Genomic DNA, 21,108 nt, shown 5'->3' on the forward strand with positions numbered 1-21,108 from the left:
GCATATATCCTGCGCTTTACCAAGCGCTGCCGGAAGTTAGCCACCGCGCAAAGGGCCATCTTACGAGCGGCGAGATTACCGAAGCTGAAAAAACTCATATCCTTAGAGACGCAGCGTAGAGAATACCCCGAGGAGTATCGCTACCTAAGCGGTAAGCGGCCAACGCCACGGTCAAGTTCTATCCTGAACATGAACCCTTTCCTAGACCGCCATGGGTTGATCAGAGCATGCGGCCGTATCGCAGGCTCTGAAGTGCTAAGATACGACGAACGACATCCAATCATTCTCCCATACAATTGTCGATTGTCTCGCCTTCTCGCGCAATTCACACACCGGATAACTGTTCATGGCGGCAACCAATTGATGGTGCGCCTCATTCGATCAAAGTATTGGATTCCAAAGGTTCAAAGGCTTATGAAGGGGGTTGTGAATTCCTGCAAGGTCTGCGTGATTCACAAAAGGAGGTTGCAAACCCAAATGATGGGAGATCTTCCAACCGAGCGGTCGTCCTTTTCCAGACCGTTTACGCATACAGGGATTGATTACGCGGGTCCTTTCGAAATACGGAACTATACAGGGAGAGCATGTCTGATCACGAAGGGGTATGTGTGCGTATTCGTGTGCTTTTCCACAAAGGCGATACATTTAGAACCCACGTCCAACCTCACCACCGAAAAATTTCTCGCCGCCTTCGCTCGATACGTCGCAAGGCGGATGTCCACAGCGTATCCATTCAGATAATGGAAAAACTTTCGTTGGTGCAGCAACCCTGCTTTCCAGTGACTTCCTTGACGCGTTTAAGGACTCGGTGACTGATGCGTATAGCCATCAGCGGGTTTCGTGGCGCTTCATCCCACCAGGAGCTCCACATATGGGAGGTCTATGGGAAGCCGGAGTGAAGAGTTTCAAAACTCTCTTCTACAAGGAGGAGCTTTGAGGAGCTTACTACGCTGCTCGCGAAGATTATTGGGGGACCCTTAATGAGTACGGCTGAGCCCGAAATAAAGGGGAACCTTAATTCGATCCTCAATCGGTGGCAGCATTTGAAGGCCCTCAACCAACAGTTCTGTCAAAGGTGGAAGGAGGAATACCTCAAGGAGCTCCACAAGCGGACTAAGTGGCAGACGCCGACGCCAAATCTGCAGATTGGCGATATGGTGGTCATCAAAAAGGATAACCTGCCGTCCAACGAATGGCGGCTCGGAAGGATAACTTCCGTGTATACCGGTGCCGACGACAGGGTCCGTGTGGTGGATATCCTTACTGCCCGCGGTACCCTAAAGAGACCGGTTGTAAAGGTCGTTCTCCTGCCAGTAGAACCCCGTAGTTCCATCCAACAATAACGTGAATGTGCACTTGTCCCATTCACAGCTCCGCACTAATACTTCTTCGACTTCTCTATTCCATCCTAGTTCCATCCTCATCCAGACATGGCCCCACGGATCCGAGCCAGCCGCACCACGGAGAGCCGTCGTGATCGAGGGATCAACTCGTACCGTTGCCGGGTCTGCCGAGGAGTTCATCCGCTGCGGACCTGTCACCATTTCCCTCGCCTGAGCCCTGAGAAGAGACTCCGAGCTGTCCTCGTTAACAAATATTGCGGGAACTGCCTGGCCCACCAACACTCCGGCCAGGATTGTCGCAGTGGCGGGCTGTGCTAGGTGTGTGGCAAAAACCACCACTCTCTACTCCACATACCCTCGTCTCGTCGTCCAGTCCGCTCGGCCTCAGGAGCATCGTCGCCACCTACAGCGCCCCACGTCAGACGCCGTCCTCGGCGTGTAGCCCGCTCGGCCTCAGGAACATCGTCGCCAACTACAGCGCCCCACGTCAAACGCCGACCTCGGCGTCCAGCCCGCTCAGCCCCGGCTGCATCGTCGCCATCCACGTCGGCCCACGCCGACCACCGCCATCGTCTCCCCGTGAGCCGCCCCGTGGCAGGGACCCCGGCACCATCCGTCGACTCACTTCTACAACATCGAAGCCTCATCATCCTCCCGACGGCGCTGATGGTCTTGGATACGGGTTCCAAAAACTTCGAGACGGCGGCGCTCATCGACCCATGCACGCCGGTGAGCTGTATTGACGAATCCTTGGCCAGCGCCTTCAAGTTGCCCACCACTTGTGTGGGGGACGAGAAAGTGTGTACTGCGGTGATCCGCGCCAAAATGGGCGACTTCCAGTTGGAGACGATGCTCAAGGTCCAGCCCCGTGTGCGCATCCGCACGCCTACCCGACAGCTGAGCGATTCCGTCCGGGCGCGTTTCGGTGACCTGAGGCTTGCCGATGAACAGTTCCATCGACCGGCTACAATCTCGCTCATCTTGGGAGCAAATGTCTACCCGAAGGTGATCCAGCCCGGGTTCCTTGCGCGTGAGTACGGCCTGCCGGTGGCCCAGAGCACCGTTTTTGGATGGATCGTGTCGGGGGCGTGCACCCAGCCATAGGCCACCCCATGATACTTTGCAATCCTGCAAGGGGGGGGGAGGATGTTCAGGCCAGCATTATACAGTTTCCGCGCACTGTGCCGGCTCCGCGCGCCTAGGGCCCGGCTCGCTCTCGCGCGCTCGGAGTGGCGCTCGGATCCACAATCCACGATCCACACGGCGCTCACGGCAGAAAAAGCACCATAAGTAGTAGTTACGTTTTCACCCCCGCTGCAACCGGTACATACCGCGCGAATACCCAGAGAATAAACTGGAACCTACACCTCGCCGTTGGAAATTGAACCTCGATCCGCCACCCTCCAAACAACTCCGATAAATAAATAAATAAATACCGATATAAATATTGCGCCAACTAGCGCCGTTAACGAGATATATGCAATTAAATATTGGAATAAATAAATAATAACATAAGACACTCAAACTTCAAGCACATTCAACACAACACAAAACCTAACAACAAAAATTCCTAACAGTTCTTCTTCTTCTTACAAGACTCATTAAGAGGGGGACACGTAACTAGCCGGGACCAGTAACTGCTACAGTTTCTGCGCTCCACTTGACAATCGCCCTACGGATATCCTACAATTACGAACACCACCTTTGTGTGGCCTGTCATCTACTCTAGTCATCGCTCTAAGCGATGGCCGATAAACGAGAAGCCTCACGGTGCATGAGCTCACTTTGCTTGTGATTTGTTCCTGTCATCCATAATACCGATCTGCCATGACAACAGATGTATCGCGGGTTGTCTTTACGACTCCCGGGCCACCTACTCCTCACCACATCTCGGCAGACAGACAACAGGTTCAAAACACGAAAGCGGCTTTGTTTTAAACAAACAGGTGCGAAACTAAAATGAACATTTACCTACATGACTTACTCTAACTTATTCCAATATCACATTCCATCACAGATTTATTCGATATCACAGTCCACCAGGCAATGTGTCCGTCGCAAACTCCCTGTCCATTTTTTTGTTGAACGGCAGTGACTTACGTTCACTTGCGACATCGAATAGCGACAAAATGTTCAACTGTAATTTGTAAGTCCCTATCACATATTTTATATTTCCATTAACTGCCTCCGTCTATCCATCCCTAGCATCAATCACCCCGCGCCATTAAGGACCAGCTTTACGCTCACCTTAAGCCTGCAGCAGCGACTTCTGCCGGGACAGCTAAACTGCACTTCCACAAAATTTTTTTTTTTTTTTCATTCCCCGCATCTGCCTTTACTAGCCCGAGTGACTTTTGTTGTAATACCACCCGAACCTGCGTCAGTCCAGATGCATGCGGATTCGAAAATAAATTGGGCGCCATTTGTTACACTTGGCTTGTTTCCCAGGGGGCAATGCCGGCTAGCTGTCGACCCCAGGGCTGGGTTGTTCCCCTTGCCTGCCAAATGTAGACAAAAAAAAGGAGACATCTAACATCTCGGGACATCAAAACTAACAACAACCTAATGACAAAGAAAATCATAAACAGACGGCTATCAAGTGGGTGAAGCTTGGGTGTTATCACTTCGCGTGCCTGCCCTACCTGTGACCAAACACAACGTTCATTTTGGCCACCCTCTGCTGGAACGGTAACGGCTGGCCTAATCCATGGCTTACGCCACGCGTCCTCCCTCTATTTTAATTTACTGCATCATGCTTCAATATATATCCAAGCTTTAATAATTATAAATTGACAATTTCATCTTTCTCATTAATAAATAGATACACTCAATATTATCACTAACCAAAGAGAAACACCAAAACGTTCGACACAAAGGCAAACAAGGAAATAACTGCTGAAATTTCGTTCAACCAACAGGGATACCCTCACCCATACGTAATGGAATATGTGTAGATGAGTGGATCCAGTTTTACGGGAGTTAATTTAACTCGGGCCCCTACGGAGACTTAACATACCAAGAGCTCTTGTTAAGGGTCCCCGGGACATAAACAATAAACAATATTTTTCCACAAATCGCTCGACCAAATAAGGTGGACTGTCGGGACCCCCGCGTCATCCACTAAGGGTTAATTTTCTGGAACTGAACAGCTGATCGCAGATTTAGGTTCGTGAAAGGTGTTGGTGTTTTTACATATTTTGTTCAATGGCCTAATTTTACGTTAAACGGTTTAAGCTTATACTAAATACTAAATAAAGGACAACACACGGAACAAAATAACATTTAATGTGGAAGGTGTTTGGAGTGCGGATTATGTTTTTTTTCTTTAAGTTCAAACGACGTGGGCGATCGCTGGCCGTCGCCGGTCAGCCCTAAATTTATATAGGTCCGTGTATAGGTGTGCGCGTGCATGTGTGTAAATAGGGTTTCGGGGTTTTTACGTGGTGAATGAGACTAAACGTGTGGCACTCACTGGAAGACGATGCAACGATCGTGCGATGTGGCTAGGATCGCTCTGGCAGCTAAATCGTCCTCTTTCACCCTCCCCCTTCACACGTCCCGCGCTTCTTGGCTCACACACGAGCAACTGGAACGAACTCACTCAGGTTCACGTTGGACAGTCTTCTTCTCTGCCGTCGACTTTCTCGAACCCCAGTGTTTCTCTCCAGGAAACCTTCTGGCCCGGTTCTGGTGGCTGTATTCCTTGCCGGCTGTGAGTAAAATTTCCTACATTACAACCTATTTGCACACCCGCCTTTTTTCTGTACTCACTTCAAACTTTCTGTTTAAGCACAAAATTTCAAATTTCGACGTTACTCTTCCGTCCACGCTCCACGAGTTCCATAATCCAATCCACGTTTTTTAATATTTTCGCTCCTATTTATCCCCTTATCCCTTACTAATACATATAACTAGTCCTATTCTATTCCTTACACCCCCAGTAACGGATCCAGCTCCCCCCGATGTCCTCATACACCATCGAGCCTCCCTGGACTTCCGCTAGATGGCGCGTCTCCCTCAGCCCTGGCCACCTATCGTTCAGGTGGGACTGAAACAATAACAAACCATTTGATATAAAAAAAAAATTCATAAAAATCGGTCGAACCGTATGTTAGATTTTTATACCCGATACTCAAAATGAGTATTGGGGTATATTAGATTTGTGGTAAAAGTGGATGTGTGTAACGTCCAGAAGGAATCGTTTCCGACCCCATAAAGTATATATATTCTTGATCAGCATCAATAGCCGAGTCGATTGAGCCATGTCTGTCTGTCCGTCCGTCCGTCTGTCCGTCTGTCCGTCCGTCCGTCTGTCCGTCTGTCCGTCCCCTTCAGCGCCTAATGCTCAAAGACTATAAGAGCCAGAGCAACGATGTTTTGGATCCAGACTTCTGTGATATGTCACTGCTACAAAAATATTTCAAAACTTTGCCCCGCCCACTTCCGCCCCCACAAAGGTCGAAAATCTGTGGCATCCACAATTTTAAAGATAAGATAAAACCAAAAACGCAGAATCGTAGAGAATGACCATATCTTATAGACTGCAGAATCTGAATTGGATCGTATTATTATTATAGCCAGCATCAAGAAAACAATTTCATTTTTTCTCGCCCTGTCTCTCTCTAACACACACGTAGCATAGGCGGTTTTGCTTAGAGTAAAACATTAGCGCCTAGATCTCAGAGACTATAAAAGCTAGAGCAACCAAATTTGGTATCCACACTCCTAATATATCGGACCGAGACGAGTTTGTTTCAAAATTTCGCCACACCCCCTTCCGCCACCGAAAAGGATGCAGATCTGGGGATATTCATAAATCTCAGAGACTATTAAGGCTAGAGTAACCAAATTTGGTATCCGCACTCCTGTTAGATCTCACTATAAAACGTATATCTCAAAATTTCGCCCCACCCCCTTCCGCCCACACAAAGGACGAAAATCTGTTGCATCCACAATATTGCAGATTTTAGAAAACTAAAAACGCAGAATCATAGATAATGACCATATCTATCAGATTGCTGAATCTGGATCAGATCGGATCATTTTTGTAGCCAAAAGCAAGAAATCAATTTTTAGTGGCTACGCAGCGCCCGACGTCACGCTCAGACTGATTTTCTGTCTCTCTCGCACTCTTTGTCGTGTCGTTTAATATTAGCGGCGTCTGCCGGAGGAGAGCTATACTGACTTAGTATCGGGTATAACTGTAGAGTTGCGGTGTCCGCAGCAACTCACAACGTTCCCCCTCGTTATATATTAGATTTAATTTGTTTCCAATTTTCTTTATGTTAACCGTTTAAATCGCCAGAGGGTGTACACTGCTCGTGGAATAGTGTGTGAGAGAGGGAGATAGAATGAGTAAGCGCGTGGAAGTGTTGCGTAGCCACTGCAATTTCATTTGTTCCTTCTAGCTATAGTATTGATCCAATTTGGAAGATCTTCCTATCTTGGAAGATATCTTCAAAATTGTAGATGACACAGATTTGCGAACTTTGTGGGGGTGGAAGGAGGCGGGAGAAATTTTGAAATACACTTGTAACTGTAACATATCACAAAAGTCTGGATACAAAATGTCGTTGCTCTAGTCTCTGTGCACTAGACGCTCATAGGGACATTGACATTAGACAGACAGACTGAAATGGCTCAATCAACTCGGCTATTGATGCTGATCAAGAATATATATATACCTTATGGGGTCGGAAACGCTTCCTTCTGGCTGTTGTACACGTGAAAGTACGAAAAGTACGTCACATTTAACGATTATTTTTTTCTTCGTATAAATAGCTCTTTGGTCTTACTTATCCACGGTGGCGAAGTGGGGCGAATTCGCCAAGAACGAGAGATAGCTTTAATATGCTGCCGCTTCGCCCTAGACTATCTTACACTATACTTAAAGAACATCAAATCGATCTGGTGTAACTTAAAGTTACAACGGCAAATAAGAGAGCACTATATAGCGCTATATGTATGTGTTAAAAAGTTAAATGTTGTAAAAACTAATTTAAAAAAAAAAACAAATTAATACTAGTTGTTAGAATACCACTATTATTTGGACTCTGCACTTATTAAAAAATACTGACATATGCATACGCATGCTAAGAAGTTGTATATCTCATTATCAATCCTTATTCGGTCGGCACATTAATTTGTTACTCATATTTTATAATGTTCCAACGGTCTTTTAAATATTATAAAGCGAAATGTACTACACCAGATCTAAACAATGTTATTGATTTTGATTGCTGTAGCAATGAGGTTACGGTTACAGAACAACGGATATTACAAAATAGTATGCGTGTACGTACATCTACATATTCGTATGTTGGTACATGTGTCGGTCCATATGGTTTTGCCGCATATGTTTAGCAATGTATTAACAGTTAATTCTCCCTATATTCTCAGATGGTTGCAATGACCTTAAGAAAGCATCTCGGACTCTATATTTTATGATTGATGTGCAGTTATTCTATATTAGGTTGACTAGCCTAGTCGATAAACCATCCTGTTTTTTTAATGAAAAAACTTAGTCGCTCAGTTTTCAAGATATCTTTTTCTAATATTGAGCATACATTGTCTCTCAGTTGTGTAGGAATACGGCTGTCCGAGCCGAGCGCCAAGTGCTCAAAGACTATAAGAGCTAGATAAACATTTTGTATACACACTTCTGTGATATTTCACTGCTACAAGAATAGTTCAAAACTTCGCCCCGCCTACTTCCGCCCCCACAAAGGACGAAAATCTGTGGCATCCACAATATTGAAGATACGAGAAAATTAAAAACGCACAATCATAAAGAATGACCATATCTACCAGATTGCCGAATCTGGATCAGATCGGACCAAAAGGAACAAATCAATTTGCAGTGGTTACGCAGCGCCCGACGACATGTTCAGACACGTTTTCTGTCTCTTCCGCTCGCACTTTTTGTTGTTCAATGTAGCCATACTGACTATGTATCGGGTATAAATGTAGTGTTGCGGCTTTAATTCCGCCAGAGAGGCCGTTCCGCCCACTGTGAAGTGGTGCGCCTCTTTGTGATGTTTCGGCCATGTTTGCCGAGTTATGCGAAAAAGTGTCACTATTGGCCACCCATTAGTCAATTAGTCGCTTGAATTGCTTTTTTATAATGAGCTAACAGGTGGCCATTTGCATTCGATCACCCTCCTAGTCTTGGCGAATTGGGATTTTAGTCAGTGATCTGGAAACCTTGTCTGCTGCGATTCATCTGTGAAGATGTTTATGGCCCCATCTGGACCTGGAAGTCCCTCGAGCCATTCGTCTCTGTGAGGGATTATTAAGTTTAAAGGAGTATCGGGGTATATCTCGGCACTCCATTTTTGGGACTATATTGCTATTGTTTAGTATGGATGAGTGACCTGTGTGCTGTGGTACCCATTAGTCGGAGTCTCTCAGACGTATTTCTGCCATTCTTGTCTTTTTTTTGTCGAGTCTTCAATATCGCGTTTGCTGATTCTCAAAACACCTCCTCAAAAGGTACATTAATGAATTTAAATTTAAATACAAAATATTATGTCGTATACTGGGGAATACAAAGATTATGGTCCAGCATTTTTTTTAGGAATTAGGAAACTTTTTCTGGGTTTCGACCAATCAAAATTAAAAAATTCACTTATTCAAGCATCCGTTTTTCATTTACTTTTGCGGATTACGTTTTCAGCCAAAACCTTTCGTTTTCGTTTTAAGGATCTCCAGCTTTTAAATATTTTTGCTGTTTGCACCAAAACGAAAATTGTTGTTGCCCTGGCCAATTTTTTCCGAGCCACATTTGAGGTTGGGTTAAAATAAAATTATTTATAAAGAAAGCAAAAGTTAAATTACCCTGATATAGGATATAGGTGTCAAGTTTATGTTAGTGCATCAATAAGTCATCTATTTTTTCCTTTTGCAATTAAGGTTCGTTTCGTTGTATAAAATTCCGTTGACTTTTCATTTCGTCAACGAAAATGTTTTCGTTTTCACAACGAATAAATCTTGCGGAATGTGAAAACGGAAGCCCCAATTTATGTGTATTCAAAAGTAAATCGGAAAAATTTTGTGAATGTGAAAAACGGAGCCTGGCTGAATGTATCGAATGTACGGGCGCTGCGTAGCCACTGCAAATTGATTTGTTACTTTTGCCTATAATAATAATCCGATCTGATTCGGATTCGGCAATCTGGTAGATAAGGCCATTCCCTATGATTGTGCGTTTTTAATTTTCTCCTATATTCAAAATTGTGGTTGCCACAGATTTTCGTCTTTTGTGCGGGCGGAAGGGGATGGGGCGAAATTTTGAATCACACTTGTAGCAGTGAGCTCTCTACAGTGAGCAAAACGAAATAAACTTGTAACAGTGAGTTCTGCAGTGAAAAATTACAAATAGTTTTGTAACAGTGAGAGCTCTACAGTCAGGTCTAATAGTCTGAGATTTGTGGATTTCCCAGATTTTTGTCCTTTGCGGGGGCGAAAGGGAGTGTGGCAAAATTTTGAAGCAAACTCGTCAAGGTCCGATATCTCAGGAGTGTGGATACCAAATTTGATTGCTCTAACTTGTATAGTCTCTGAAATCTAGGCGCTAATGTTTTACGCTAAGCAAAGCCGGCTATCCTACGTGTGTGTTAGAGAGAGACAGGGCTTTAAAAAATGAAATTGTTTTCTTGATTCTGGCTATAATAATTATACGATCTTGTTCAGATTTTACACTCTAGAACATATAGTCATCCTCTTCGATTCTGCGTTTTCAGTTTTCTCGTATCTTTAAATTTGTGGATGCCACAGATTTTCGCCTTTTGTGGGGGCTGAAATGGGCGGGGCAAAGTTTTGAAATGTACTTGTAATAGTGACATATCAAAGAAGCTTGGATGTTAAATGTCGTTGCTCTAGCTCTTATAGTCTTTGAGAACTAGGCGCTAATAGGGACGGGCAGACAGGGCTCAATCGACTCGGTTATTGATGCTGATCAAGAATATATATACTTTATGGGGTTGGAAACGATTCCTTCTGGACGTTACACACATCCATTTTCACCACAAATCTAATATACCCCAATACTCATTTTGAGTGTCGGGTATAAAAATTAATAATTATTAATTAATTATTAATTAATTAATTAATTATTATTAATTAATAATTAATAATTATTCCGCGCGAATTGAATGTACTTGTTAGTGGCATAAGATGATTTTGACGGCTGGTGGATGTTACCAATGTGAATCGGAGTTTCACATCTGTCTAAAAATCCCACCATACCCCCGGGATGAGCTCAGTGTGCAGAGCCTATTAGTTAAAAGAGACAATTTGATTTCATATTAAAGATCCATATTTAGATTGGTTAAAAAAAAATACTCCATATTTCAACTCTTGTTTACAATTAACGAGGGGGAACGTTGTGAGTTGCTGCGGACACCGCAACTCTACGGTTATACCCGATAATAAGTCAGTATGGCTCTCCTCCGGCAGACGCCGCTAATATTAAACGACACGACAAAGAGTGCGTGCGAGAGAGACAGAAAATCAGTCTGAGCGTGACGTCGGGCGCTGCGTAGCCACTGCAAATTGATTTGTTCCTTTTGGCTATAAAAATGATCCGATCTGATCCAGATTCAGCAACCTGATAGATATGGTCATTATTTATGATTCTGCGTTTTTAGTTTTCTCAATTCTGCAATATTGTGGATGCATCAGATTTTCGTCCTTTGTGTGGGCGGAAGGGGGTGGGGCGAAATTTTGAGATATACGTTTTATAGTGAGATCTAACAGAAGTGCGGATACCAAATTTGGTTACTCTAGCCTTAATAGTCTCTGAGATTTATGAATATCCCCAGATTTTCATCCTTTGCGGGGGCGGAAGGGGGTGTGGCGAAATTTTGAAACAAACTCGTCTCGGTCTGATATATTAGGAGTGTGGATACCAAATTTGGTTGCTCTAGCTTTTATAGTCTCTGAGATCTAGGCGCTAATGTTTTACTCTAAGCAAAGCCGCCTATGCTACGTGTGTGTTAGAGAGAGACAGGGCGAGAAAAAATGAAATTGTTTTCTTGATTCTGGCTATAATAATAATACGATCCAATTCAGATTCTGCAGTCTAAAAGATATGGTCATTCTCTACGATTCTGCGTTTTTGGTTTTATCGTATCTTTAAAAATGTGGATGCCACAGATTTTCGTCCTTTGTGGGGGCGGAAGTGGGTGGGGCAAAGTTTTGAAATATTTTTGTAGCAGTGACATATCACAGAAGTCTGGATCCAAAACATCGTTGCTCTAGCTCTTATAGTCTTTGAGCACTAGGCGCTGAAGGGGACGGACAGACGGACAGACGGACGGACGGACAGACAGACAGGGCTCAATCGACTCGGCTATTAATGCTGATCAAGAATATATATACTTTATAGGGTCGGAAACGATTCCTTCTGGACGTTACACACATCCACTTTTACCACAAATTTAATATACCCCAATACTCATTTTGAGTATCGGGTATAAAAATGAACTGACAAAGAAAGCTTTCTTTGCACAAAAATAGTTTGTACAGTCTTACGTTTCATAGCATAATTAAAAAATATGGCTAAAAAAGAGTTATGTAAGCCCTCTTCAGCCTTAAGGTTGGAAGCTGCCGAGCTTTTTTGGCAACATTCACTACATTTACTACAAAAATTTCTCCGTTGCTAGATGTTTATAGGTTAGGTTAGGTTAACCCGGACGGCCCTCAGCGGGGCCACGCATAGGCCAATATGGCCCTTAGTTATCCGGATGGGGGGTGTATGAACCGTCGCGGGAGTGTTAATGTGGTTTTAAAAGTCCCCGAGAATCGAGGTGTTTTTAGCATAGGCCAGCAGTTCCTGTGGCGTCCTTTTCGAGGCATCTTCCAGTGATGCCAACACTGGGGCGCCCAGGTATCTCCTCCTTGCCCTTGAGAGAGCCGAACAGTTGCAGATGAGATGTTCCAGGGTTTCGATAGCCCCAGGTTCCTCACATTTCCTACAACTGTCTCTGTTGGTGATGCCTAGCTTTGCTGCATGTGCAGCAGCCAGACAGTGACCTGTTAGTATTCCCACTATCAATCTACAGTCCTTTCGTAGTAGGTGCAGTAGGTAGTGGCTAAGTTTCTCGTTGCGCTCCTTGCACATTATCTTCGAGGTTCTGCAGGTGGTGGTACTCCTCCACCTGCTATCAGTCTGTGCTCTAGCCTGCTTCTCTAGATCGCCTTGCAGCGTTCTGAGGGAGACAGGCACGTTCTCGGTTCTCCTATTCTCCAGCCCGACGCCTTCCTTAGCTAGTACGTCCGCCGCTTCGTTTCCTTCCCAATAGATCCGCACTGTCTTTGTCGTGCTTAGGATGTCTAATGCCTCCCTGCTCGCCAAGACACTTCTGGAACTGACCGCGGACGACTGCATGGATCTTATCGCCGCTTGGCTGTCGACGAATAGGTTGACCGCATCGTGTGCTCGTTCTGTGAGGAGAGCGACCTCCGCTGCTTTCCCGATGGCAAAAACTTCTGCCTGGAATATGCTGCATGGGTCCGGTAGCTTATACGACAGCCTTATCTCAGGGTCTGTACAGTATAGGCCCGCTCCTACTCCTCCGTCCATCTTGGAGCCGTCTGTGTATATATTGAGGTGCTCAGTTTGGTCCCTTCCAATTTTCCAGTCTTCAGGTCCCAAAGATGTGGTTGTTTTGACGTCAAGGCAAGTTTGGGGGGTCATGTAATCAGTCGATCTGGTCATTTCCCTGCCGATTGAACTATGCCCGTATCCTTGTGGCGATAGATTTCCTGATGCTATGAGGCGTTGTGCTGCCTTTCCCGCAATCAGGCGAGCGTGAATGTCCAGGGGGTCGATTCCGAGTACAGTTTCGAGTGCTTTTGTTGGGGTTGACCTCAGCGCCCCTGTAATACAGAGCAGAGCCTGTCGCTGAGTCTTTTCCATAAGCTTATGGTATGTCTTCCTTTCAGTAGCCTGCCACCACACTAAGGCTCCATACAGCAGAGTTGGTTGCACCACCGAGATGTAGATCCAGTGCATTAGAGCAGGTGACAGGCCCCATGTGCTGCTGAGCATCTTCTTGGATGCATAAAGCGCAATGGTAGCCTTCTTCACCCTTTCCACTACATTGGGCCTCCATGCCAGCTTGCTGTCCAGTACTGTGCCTAGGTATTTCACCTGTGATTTTGGGGTCAGCCTAGTTTGGTCAATTTTCGGGGGGTCCATATCGGTACCTTGTACCTCTTGGTAAAGAGGATGAGGTCCGTCTTGTCCGCGTTGATACTGAGTCCGACCTCTTCCGCCCACTCACGTATCTCCCTGAGTGTACGTTCCATTAAGGAGCTGAGGGTCGATGGACATACACCCGTAATAAGTATGCTTATGTCGTCTGCATAGGCTGTTATCTTTGGGGCCTTCCTTTCAAATCTCTTGATGAGGTCGTCGACCACCAGATTCCACAGTAGTGGCGACAGGATTCCACCCTGAGGTGTGCCTCTGTGTGCCCCCTTTACCATGGAAGCAGTGCCCAACTCCGATTGCACCCGTCTGCAACTTAGGAGGTTTTTGATCCAGACGTTGATTGCAGGGTGTATGTTATTCGCTTCTAGGCGACTTGTTATTGCGGTTGTGGCCACGTTGTTGAATGCTCCTGAGATGTCCACAAATGCTCCCAAAGCATACTTTTTGTTGTGAAGGGCGCTCTCGATGGTGGCTACTAGCGAGTGTACTGCCGTCTCCACTGATTTCCCTTTAGTGTAGGCGTGTTGGTTTGTTGACATCAGTCCCTCTACCTCATTCCTGATGTGCAAATCCAACAGCTTTTCTAGTGTTTTTAGTATAAAGGAGGTAAGGCTTATCGGACTGTAATCCTTGGGACTCACGTGGCTGCACTTTCCTGCCTTAGGGAGGAAGACAACTCTCGAGGTTCTCCATTGGATATAGCCCGTACTTAGGCATGCTGAGTATATTGCGAAGAGCCATGGGGTAATAACCTCGTTGGTCAACTGCATCATGGCTGGGAATATCCCGTCCAGTCCTGGTGCTTTTATGCCCGCGAAGGAGTCTATGGCCCAGTGGATTCTCTTAGTGGTTAACAGACCTATTGGAGGGTGCTGTTCCTCGGTTGCTAGGTCCTGATGCTCCTTGGCGTCAGTGACCTCGGTGCATCCAGGGAAGTGCGCCTCCATTAGTGCTGTTAGGGCTTCTTTACTGCCCTCTGTCCACTGTCCGTTGTCTAGTTTTAGTTGCCTCTATACTGTGGGCTGCTTTGAGAGCAGCTTCCGAAGCCTAGCGGTTTCGGGCACTTTCTCGATGTTGGAGCAGAAGTTTCTCCACGAGTTCCTTTGTGCCTTACGTATTTCCTTCTTGTAGCTCCTAAGTAGGATTTTATATTCCTCATTGACAATCTCTTCGTTCGCTTGTTTGGCGATCTTGAAGAATTCCTTGAGGTTGTTCCTTTGGAGAGAGAGATCTCGGTTCCACCAGAGTAGCTTGGACCTCCTCTTCGTTCTTCCTCTTCGATGACGAGTTGATAGTTTTTGGTGCCGGCTTCTGTCACCAGGCTCCTGAGTTCGTCGGGTGGTGCGGGTCTGTCGTGAGCCATGTAGCAGGAAGCCACCAGAAAGCGCTTTTCCTCACTTTCCAGCATCACAACCGTCAGGTCATCCGTGCTGTAATGAGACATAAGGTAAGAATGGATTCCCTTTCGTACGAGTACGACGGTTCTGTTCCTGCTTACCGATGTTGAGTAGATCAGATTATGATTTGAGGACTTTAGTCCGGCCACTGGATTGCCTGTCGCAATCCAGGGCTCCTGGACTAGAGCTATGTCGGCGAGCCCTTGCTCCATGGCGATGAGGAGCTGCGCCGACGCTACCTTGCTTTTATGCAAGTTGAGCTGCAGCACACTCAGCATGGGTGGCTGGCTCACTTGCACCTGACGGGTTGACTACCAGCGTCAGATCACCGTCCTCCTCTTCTTCGTCTTCAAGCGCAAGACCCTGGGCGGCCTCCACGATGGACTCGAGACCTAGGTCCTTTTCCACCTCGCCTGCCTGCAGGGTATGCGCGTCCTTGTCCTTAGGGTGGCGCTTTTTGAGGCGCAGGTAGACGCTACCCATGCCCCACGCCATCTTCCCGAACTTGGGGTATAGCAGATCCTCTGCTTCCTTGTTTATTTGGAGGATCACACATTGGCCCCCCTTGTTGGGTAGTGGGCTACCAATGTGTAGGATCCTTCAATCGGCCGTTGGCACGTCCGCGTTTTGCCGCTGAAGGAGCTTCAGCGCTCGGTCCCCCTGGATTGTGATGGGGAAGAGTACCTTCGCCTTAGGCTTGGACGGGATAAGCTCCCGGTCCACAACCTCCAGCTTGGCCCCCTCCCACATCGCCTCCAGTTGGCAGACCGTACGCGTCAGCCACCTTAGGGTTGGATCGTCGTTGCACTTTAGGATCTTAGCCCCATTTAGCCACCCAGCACCATCGAACGTGGGCATTGGGGCCGCGGGGTCTTCTTCCATGTGTGCAAACAGTGCGTCGACGAGACGCGCTTGCACAAGCTTCCACTGTGCCGCTGACATCTAGCCGTTTTCCTCGCTCCGGTCGATGAGTGCCACGATCAGATGTCGTTTGGTCACATCGCTGACCTTCGCTTTCGGCTTCGTTGGCTTCTTGGCCGCTTTCGGTGGAGGGGCTGCACTCTTGGGCCCGCGTTGCCGCTTGCTCGCTGGACCTTAATGGCACTCTCAGTCGAGCGTTGCCTCTTGGTGGCCATCATCTCCTCCACCTTATTGGCATATTCGCCATTCGACGCCCTCATCTGTGGCATCTGAGCATAATGTAGTCGGCCCTCCTCTACTCGCTGCTCGGCCCAGGCTAGCTTGACCTTCTCCTGGGAGATGTCTGCTTTACCTTGCAGCCGGCTTTTTATGTTGAGGGCTGCTTTGTATTGCGCTTTGGCCTTCATCCCCTCCTTGGAACGCTTCGGCCCTTCCCTACGCAGGGAGCTGGTGCCTGGTTCCGGCGAGCGGAGAAGGCTCTCTTCATCCGTCCTGCTTAGAGAGAGCACGCTCTCCAGATCCGTGTCTGTATCGACTACGGCATCTGTGCGGCTCAACTTGCAGGCTACGGAGTGAGTTGTTTTTGTTGTTGTTGTTGTGGCAGTGTGGCTTTACAACTGACCTGGCCTGCTCCCGCCAAGTCTGAGGTGTGACCGCTGGCGACACGCAGAGAGGACTGCTCCTCCCCGTGCCCGCCGGTGGTAGCAGTCACGCTTTCCACCGACGTTTGGGTTGACATCCCAACCCGTGCTTGCTGCTTCTTCGACTCCATAGTTGGCCCGAGGGTCCATACTGGTTAATATTTTTCGGAGGGACCACCCCCTAGCATTTTAGGCCTGACCGCCAGGCACCTCTAGCCATGGCCCTGGTTCGGTTCCCCGACTTTGAATCGGGAAGACGCCGGACCATAGACCATAGCCTTAGCTAGACACTGCATTACCCCGAACAGAGCAAGCGACAGTGCATTACCCTTCTCCGGGGTAATGCAGTGTCCATTGCTCAGCCGGCACCCTCGTGGAGGGTTCAGCTAGAGGATTTTCGCCAGCCATAGATGTTTATATAATGGTTTATTGTTTGCTAGTTCTTTTTACAAAGTCTAGAGGCCGTGGCTGTGAACTTCGATTTTGCACAACTGTGAAACTGTACAAGTTTGTGGAAAATTCCGTTCTACCCTGACTTTGATGATATTTTTACTTACCAAGAAACGAGCGAAATACTGCAATATAAGCAGCAAGAAGTAAGAAAAGGCTTGCGTCTATGCATTGAGAGCGTAATAGACAATATATAATTTAAAGGAATTTGAATAAGAGATGCTAGAAAAAATTATTTAAATTTTTGTTCTTTCTGTTTTCGACTGTGGATAGCCATGTTTCTTCGATGTTCGAATCCAATTAGGGAGAAACATTTTTATTCAGACCAAGAAATTAGCCTGTGGATAACCATCTTTTATTATAAGCAAAAGGCGTCGCACAGTGTGACATTCCGCTTTTTAACTTGCTAAATTGATAACTTCTGAACAAATAAAGAATCTCCATGAAACAAACTGCATTTGAAAGAAAAATCAATGTGCTTACGTGCTAAAATGTCTTAATGCTTCACAATAATGGGTTAAAGTTGAACTTTGTTGCTGGTGCATATAAAATAATTAAATTTTGAACTTAACCTAAATTAAAAGAAACAAATTTTTTTAATCTGAAAGTTGGTGAATTTTTTTGTTACTGTAAAATAATCCTTTACTTCCTGTTTTGTGGGAGGAATATCTAATAAACGTATCATTTCTGAAGAATAACTGCTTGCCGATTTATTTTGTTATCTAACATATCTAATGGTTGAAATTTATGGATCTGAAGAGGCTGCCAACATGTTGTAAAGGTCTTGGTTTTGCTTGATTCGTGATGTCTTGCACGTATTCATACTTCTGTATTTTTTGTAATCTTTGTTTCTTGTCTCCTGGGCTTCCTCAGACATCTCTCCAATTGGTAGTGTTCGGTCAATCTGTTTTAACGAAATAAACTACTCGAATGACCCTTGTAAAATAGATAGCCCACGCTCACTTTGTGAACTTACTCTCACAATCATTGCAAAAAAAACACCACAGAGTCTCTCTTATGCCCAATGCTCAAGCACTAAGATTTGTAATAAATAGTTATTGCCTAACGTTCAAACGCATCCATCGACTTTTCTTGCACGGCTAACGTATATACCAAATTTAATTCGTTTACTAAAAATTAACACCCCTATCCGTGAATAAACATTAATGCGGAAAACGCTCCGTGCTTAAACATTTTGGCGCCCAACGTGGGGCATGTGTGTTAATTCTTCTGTGAACAATTAAACTAATCGCAATCTGCAAAGGCAACAGTTACAACATTCGCTCGTCTCACAGCTGCAAACGAAAGTTCCGAAAACCGTATCAGAATTGTTAATCTCAAGCGCGGGTTCATTTTCCTCGCTTTGCTTTTGCCGTTCTTGCTTAATTTTATCATTTGCTTGTCACCCACAACGGATTCAACGGCGCTTGCATTCTCGGTTCGTTCGCTTTGCATCTACCTGCTTGGGTCCATCGATCAACGCATTCTTTCTATTGGATTTCCACCGCTTCATTTTCGTTTTGCTTTCGTTGCCGCTGCTGGAACTTTCGCTGACTTTCCGCTTTGGAACTGCGCTCATCTTTGCCCCCTTCGCTCTCACCGTTGGATTTGTGCTCTAGTTGCTGCTGCTTTGCTGCGTTTTTTTTTGTTGTTGTTTCCTGTGTTATTTTTGGAAGCTTTAGTTCTGTGTCAGCGTTATTACACTACACAACAAAATGACGACGCTCGAAGATTTAAAACGGCAACGGAGCAATATAAAACGCAATATAACTCGGATCAAATCTGTGGTTGATGCTAAATCGGAAACCCCGATATGCAATGATGAGCTTCGCTATCGGTTGAACATCTTAGAACGTATTTTAAGAATGTTTTTAATGTCCAAACTAATATTGAAGACCTTAATCCGAGTGATGAAGGACGTGCAGATTTGGAAGATACATACAAGTAAATAATATGTTTTCGGGTTATTTGGAATAATATGATGAACACTTTATTCGTAATTATGAGTTGCTATAAACCACAAGGCTAACACCGAAAAATGTAATTGCCACTCGGCGGATCAATATAAAAGTAAACTTAATGTACCCAAACTCCCGGTCTCGAGCCCTCGCTCATCGTCCGCCGTGCCCGTCGCAGTTCATCAGAAACGCTGACATTGCGCCTCGTGTCTGGTGTCCGATGCAGGCTGGCATCCGGCGGTGTCGGCGGCCGCGCTCCCACGGTCAGCGAATCTGCCTACTCAGTGATCTTGCAGAAATCGCTCCGACCAGTGGCCAATTTGGTTAAGGTTTGTTAACTACTCCCTCCTTCAAGACTTGGCCGTCCTCGGTCAAGCCCAAGTTCTTCAGCACTTGGAAGATTCCACTTCAGAAGATTCCAGCTATGATGGCGCATATGAGTACGCCTACGGCTACGGCTATCACGGGTCCGGTGACAAGGCCCGTCTGAACTTCAGCGATGCGTTCTAAATGTTCCTCGCTGAGTTTGTGGAGGTATGGCAGGCTCAGTAGAGTTTGGTGCCGGGTGACGTTGATTCTCGTGGCCACTGTCACACCTGGGAGCCTTTTCGGCACGCTATTGAAGTTGGTGCAGGCGACCTGGTCAAAAGTTACCAGGTACGTTCCCGTAATTCGGCGTTCCGGGCCATTGTCAATGGTCACGATGGCATGTGCGGCGTTGATTATTACCACGCCCTCATCTACTTCGACGATCGGGGCAGATCGTTGGGTTGTGTGTCGCAGTGGGCTACTGCGACGGAGTGCAGCTCTTGGGCACAGTTGTTTGTCGGTGCCGCCTTGCAAAAGGCAAGGTTTGGGAGCCCTTTCCATGACGTGACTGCAATGAGCTTGCTGTCGCACTCCGCTACGATGTTCTCTGGCACTCGGATTATTACCCCGCTATGGTCGACAGGAAACATAGTTATTTTCTTACAAATGTAATTAGGTCTAGGCATTTCGATTACGAATATTATTAATTCTTTGTTAACTACGGCCCTCACATTGGCAGCGCCCATTAATTGGGTTACGCTGATACCGGTAGAACTTTTATTCAAAATCGCCTCAAAATCATCGCTGTCAATGATAGCCGGGTTAGGTTAGGTTAAGTTCAGGAGGTAGCTTGCAGCAGTGATAAAACACCCCTAAGCTCACTTGGACCTGTAGAAAGGTCCGCTGTGATGCCGTATGGGCGTGGGCCCCTTCACAATGCCTTAAAACCGTGGAAAACAAGCTGTTGCAAACATTAAGGGCAGTCCCATCCGGAGGCTTGGATGAATTTGGACAAGGTCCTTGGTTTGATTTCGAACAGGTCCGAAATGTCCGTGAGGAAAGCGGCCCCGAGAGTACGAAGACGACGATTTCCAAGGGCCGGGCAGTGGCAGAAGAAATGGGGGACCGATTCCTCCTCTTCCTCGTCGCGACAACTCCTGCAGAAGTTGTTGTGAGGGATTGACAGTCTAGAGGCATGAGTGCCGATCTGCCAGTGTCCCGTAATGGCTCGAGTAACTGCAGAGCACTGTGCTCTGCTGAGAGCTTCTTCGATCGATATGGCCATATCAATCTTGAGACTATACAGGAGACGGTTTGCTGCCATCTCCTATTGGCATTTTGCTCGAACAATTCGTGTGTGAGGAGCCTGCACTTTGCCAGAGGCATCGCTACCTGCTTCCTCTCCGATAGGAGCGGAGTCGTAGTACCCTGCCTGGCCAGCCCGTCGGCGGCGTCGTTCCTGTCCCTGTGACCTGGGACCCGTATAAGGAAGAGATCTAACTGCTCTGCGATCTCGTGCAGAGACCTGCGGTAGTCATTTACAGTCGCTGAGTTCGACGATATTGAGCCCAAAGCTTTAATAGCTGCTTGGCTGTCCGAGAAGACGCACACTAAGTGCGTGTCTAGACGTAGTTTGGAGACTATAGAAATGGCCTCCTTGATGGCTACAACCTCCGCTTGGAACACACTGCAAGCAACCTGAAGCAATAACTGATGTTCAGTTCGCTGCAGTAGATTCCGCCTCCCACGCGGCCGTCTAACTTTGAGCCATCAGTGTAGAAGTGAACCGCATTTACGGGTCCTGGTCATCTCCCAGTCATCCCTAGGTGGGATTGATACCTGGAAAGGCGTCGAGAGGTGATCACTAGGGAT

General features: G+C 46.5%; 1 protein-coding gene across 3 annotated transcripts in view; it reads left to right on the forward strand.

The window, feature by feature from the left end:
• The first annotated feature begins 7,546 nt into the window (after nucleotides 1–7,546).
• LOC6603653 (nucleic acid dioxygenase ALKBH1) overlaps nucleotides 7,547–21,108 on the forward strand; it is a 53,959-nt gene continuing 40,397 nt past the window's right edge. For 2 of the 3 annotated variants that reach the window (XM_026990261.1, XM_026990262.1), the window contains exon 1: nucleotides 7,547–7,637. In XM_026990261.1, the coding sequence (XP_026846062.1) occupies nucleotides 7,632–7,637 (6 nt within the window). In that variant the 5' untranslated portion in view covers nucleotides 7,547–7,631. The remainder of the gene's footprint in view (nucleotides 7,638–21,108) is intronic. The other variant, XM_026990260.1, reaches the window with a different exon arrangement.

This window comes from Drosophila persimilis, unplaced genomic scaffold (assembly GCF_003286085.1).
Source record: "Drosophila persimilis strain 14011-0111.01,24,50 unplaced genomic scaffold, DperRS2 tig00000572-arrow-pilon, whole genome shotgun sequence".
In the NCBI taxonomy this organism is placed as follows: domain Eukaryota; kingdom Metazoa; phylum Arthropoda; class Insecta; order Diptera; family Drosophilidae; genus Drosophila; species Drosophila persimilis.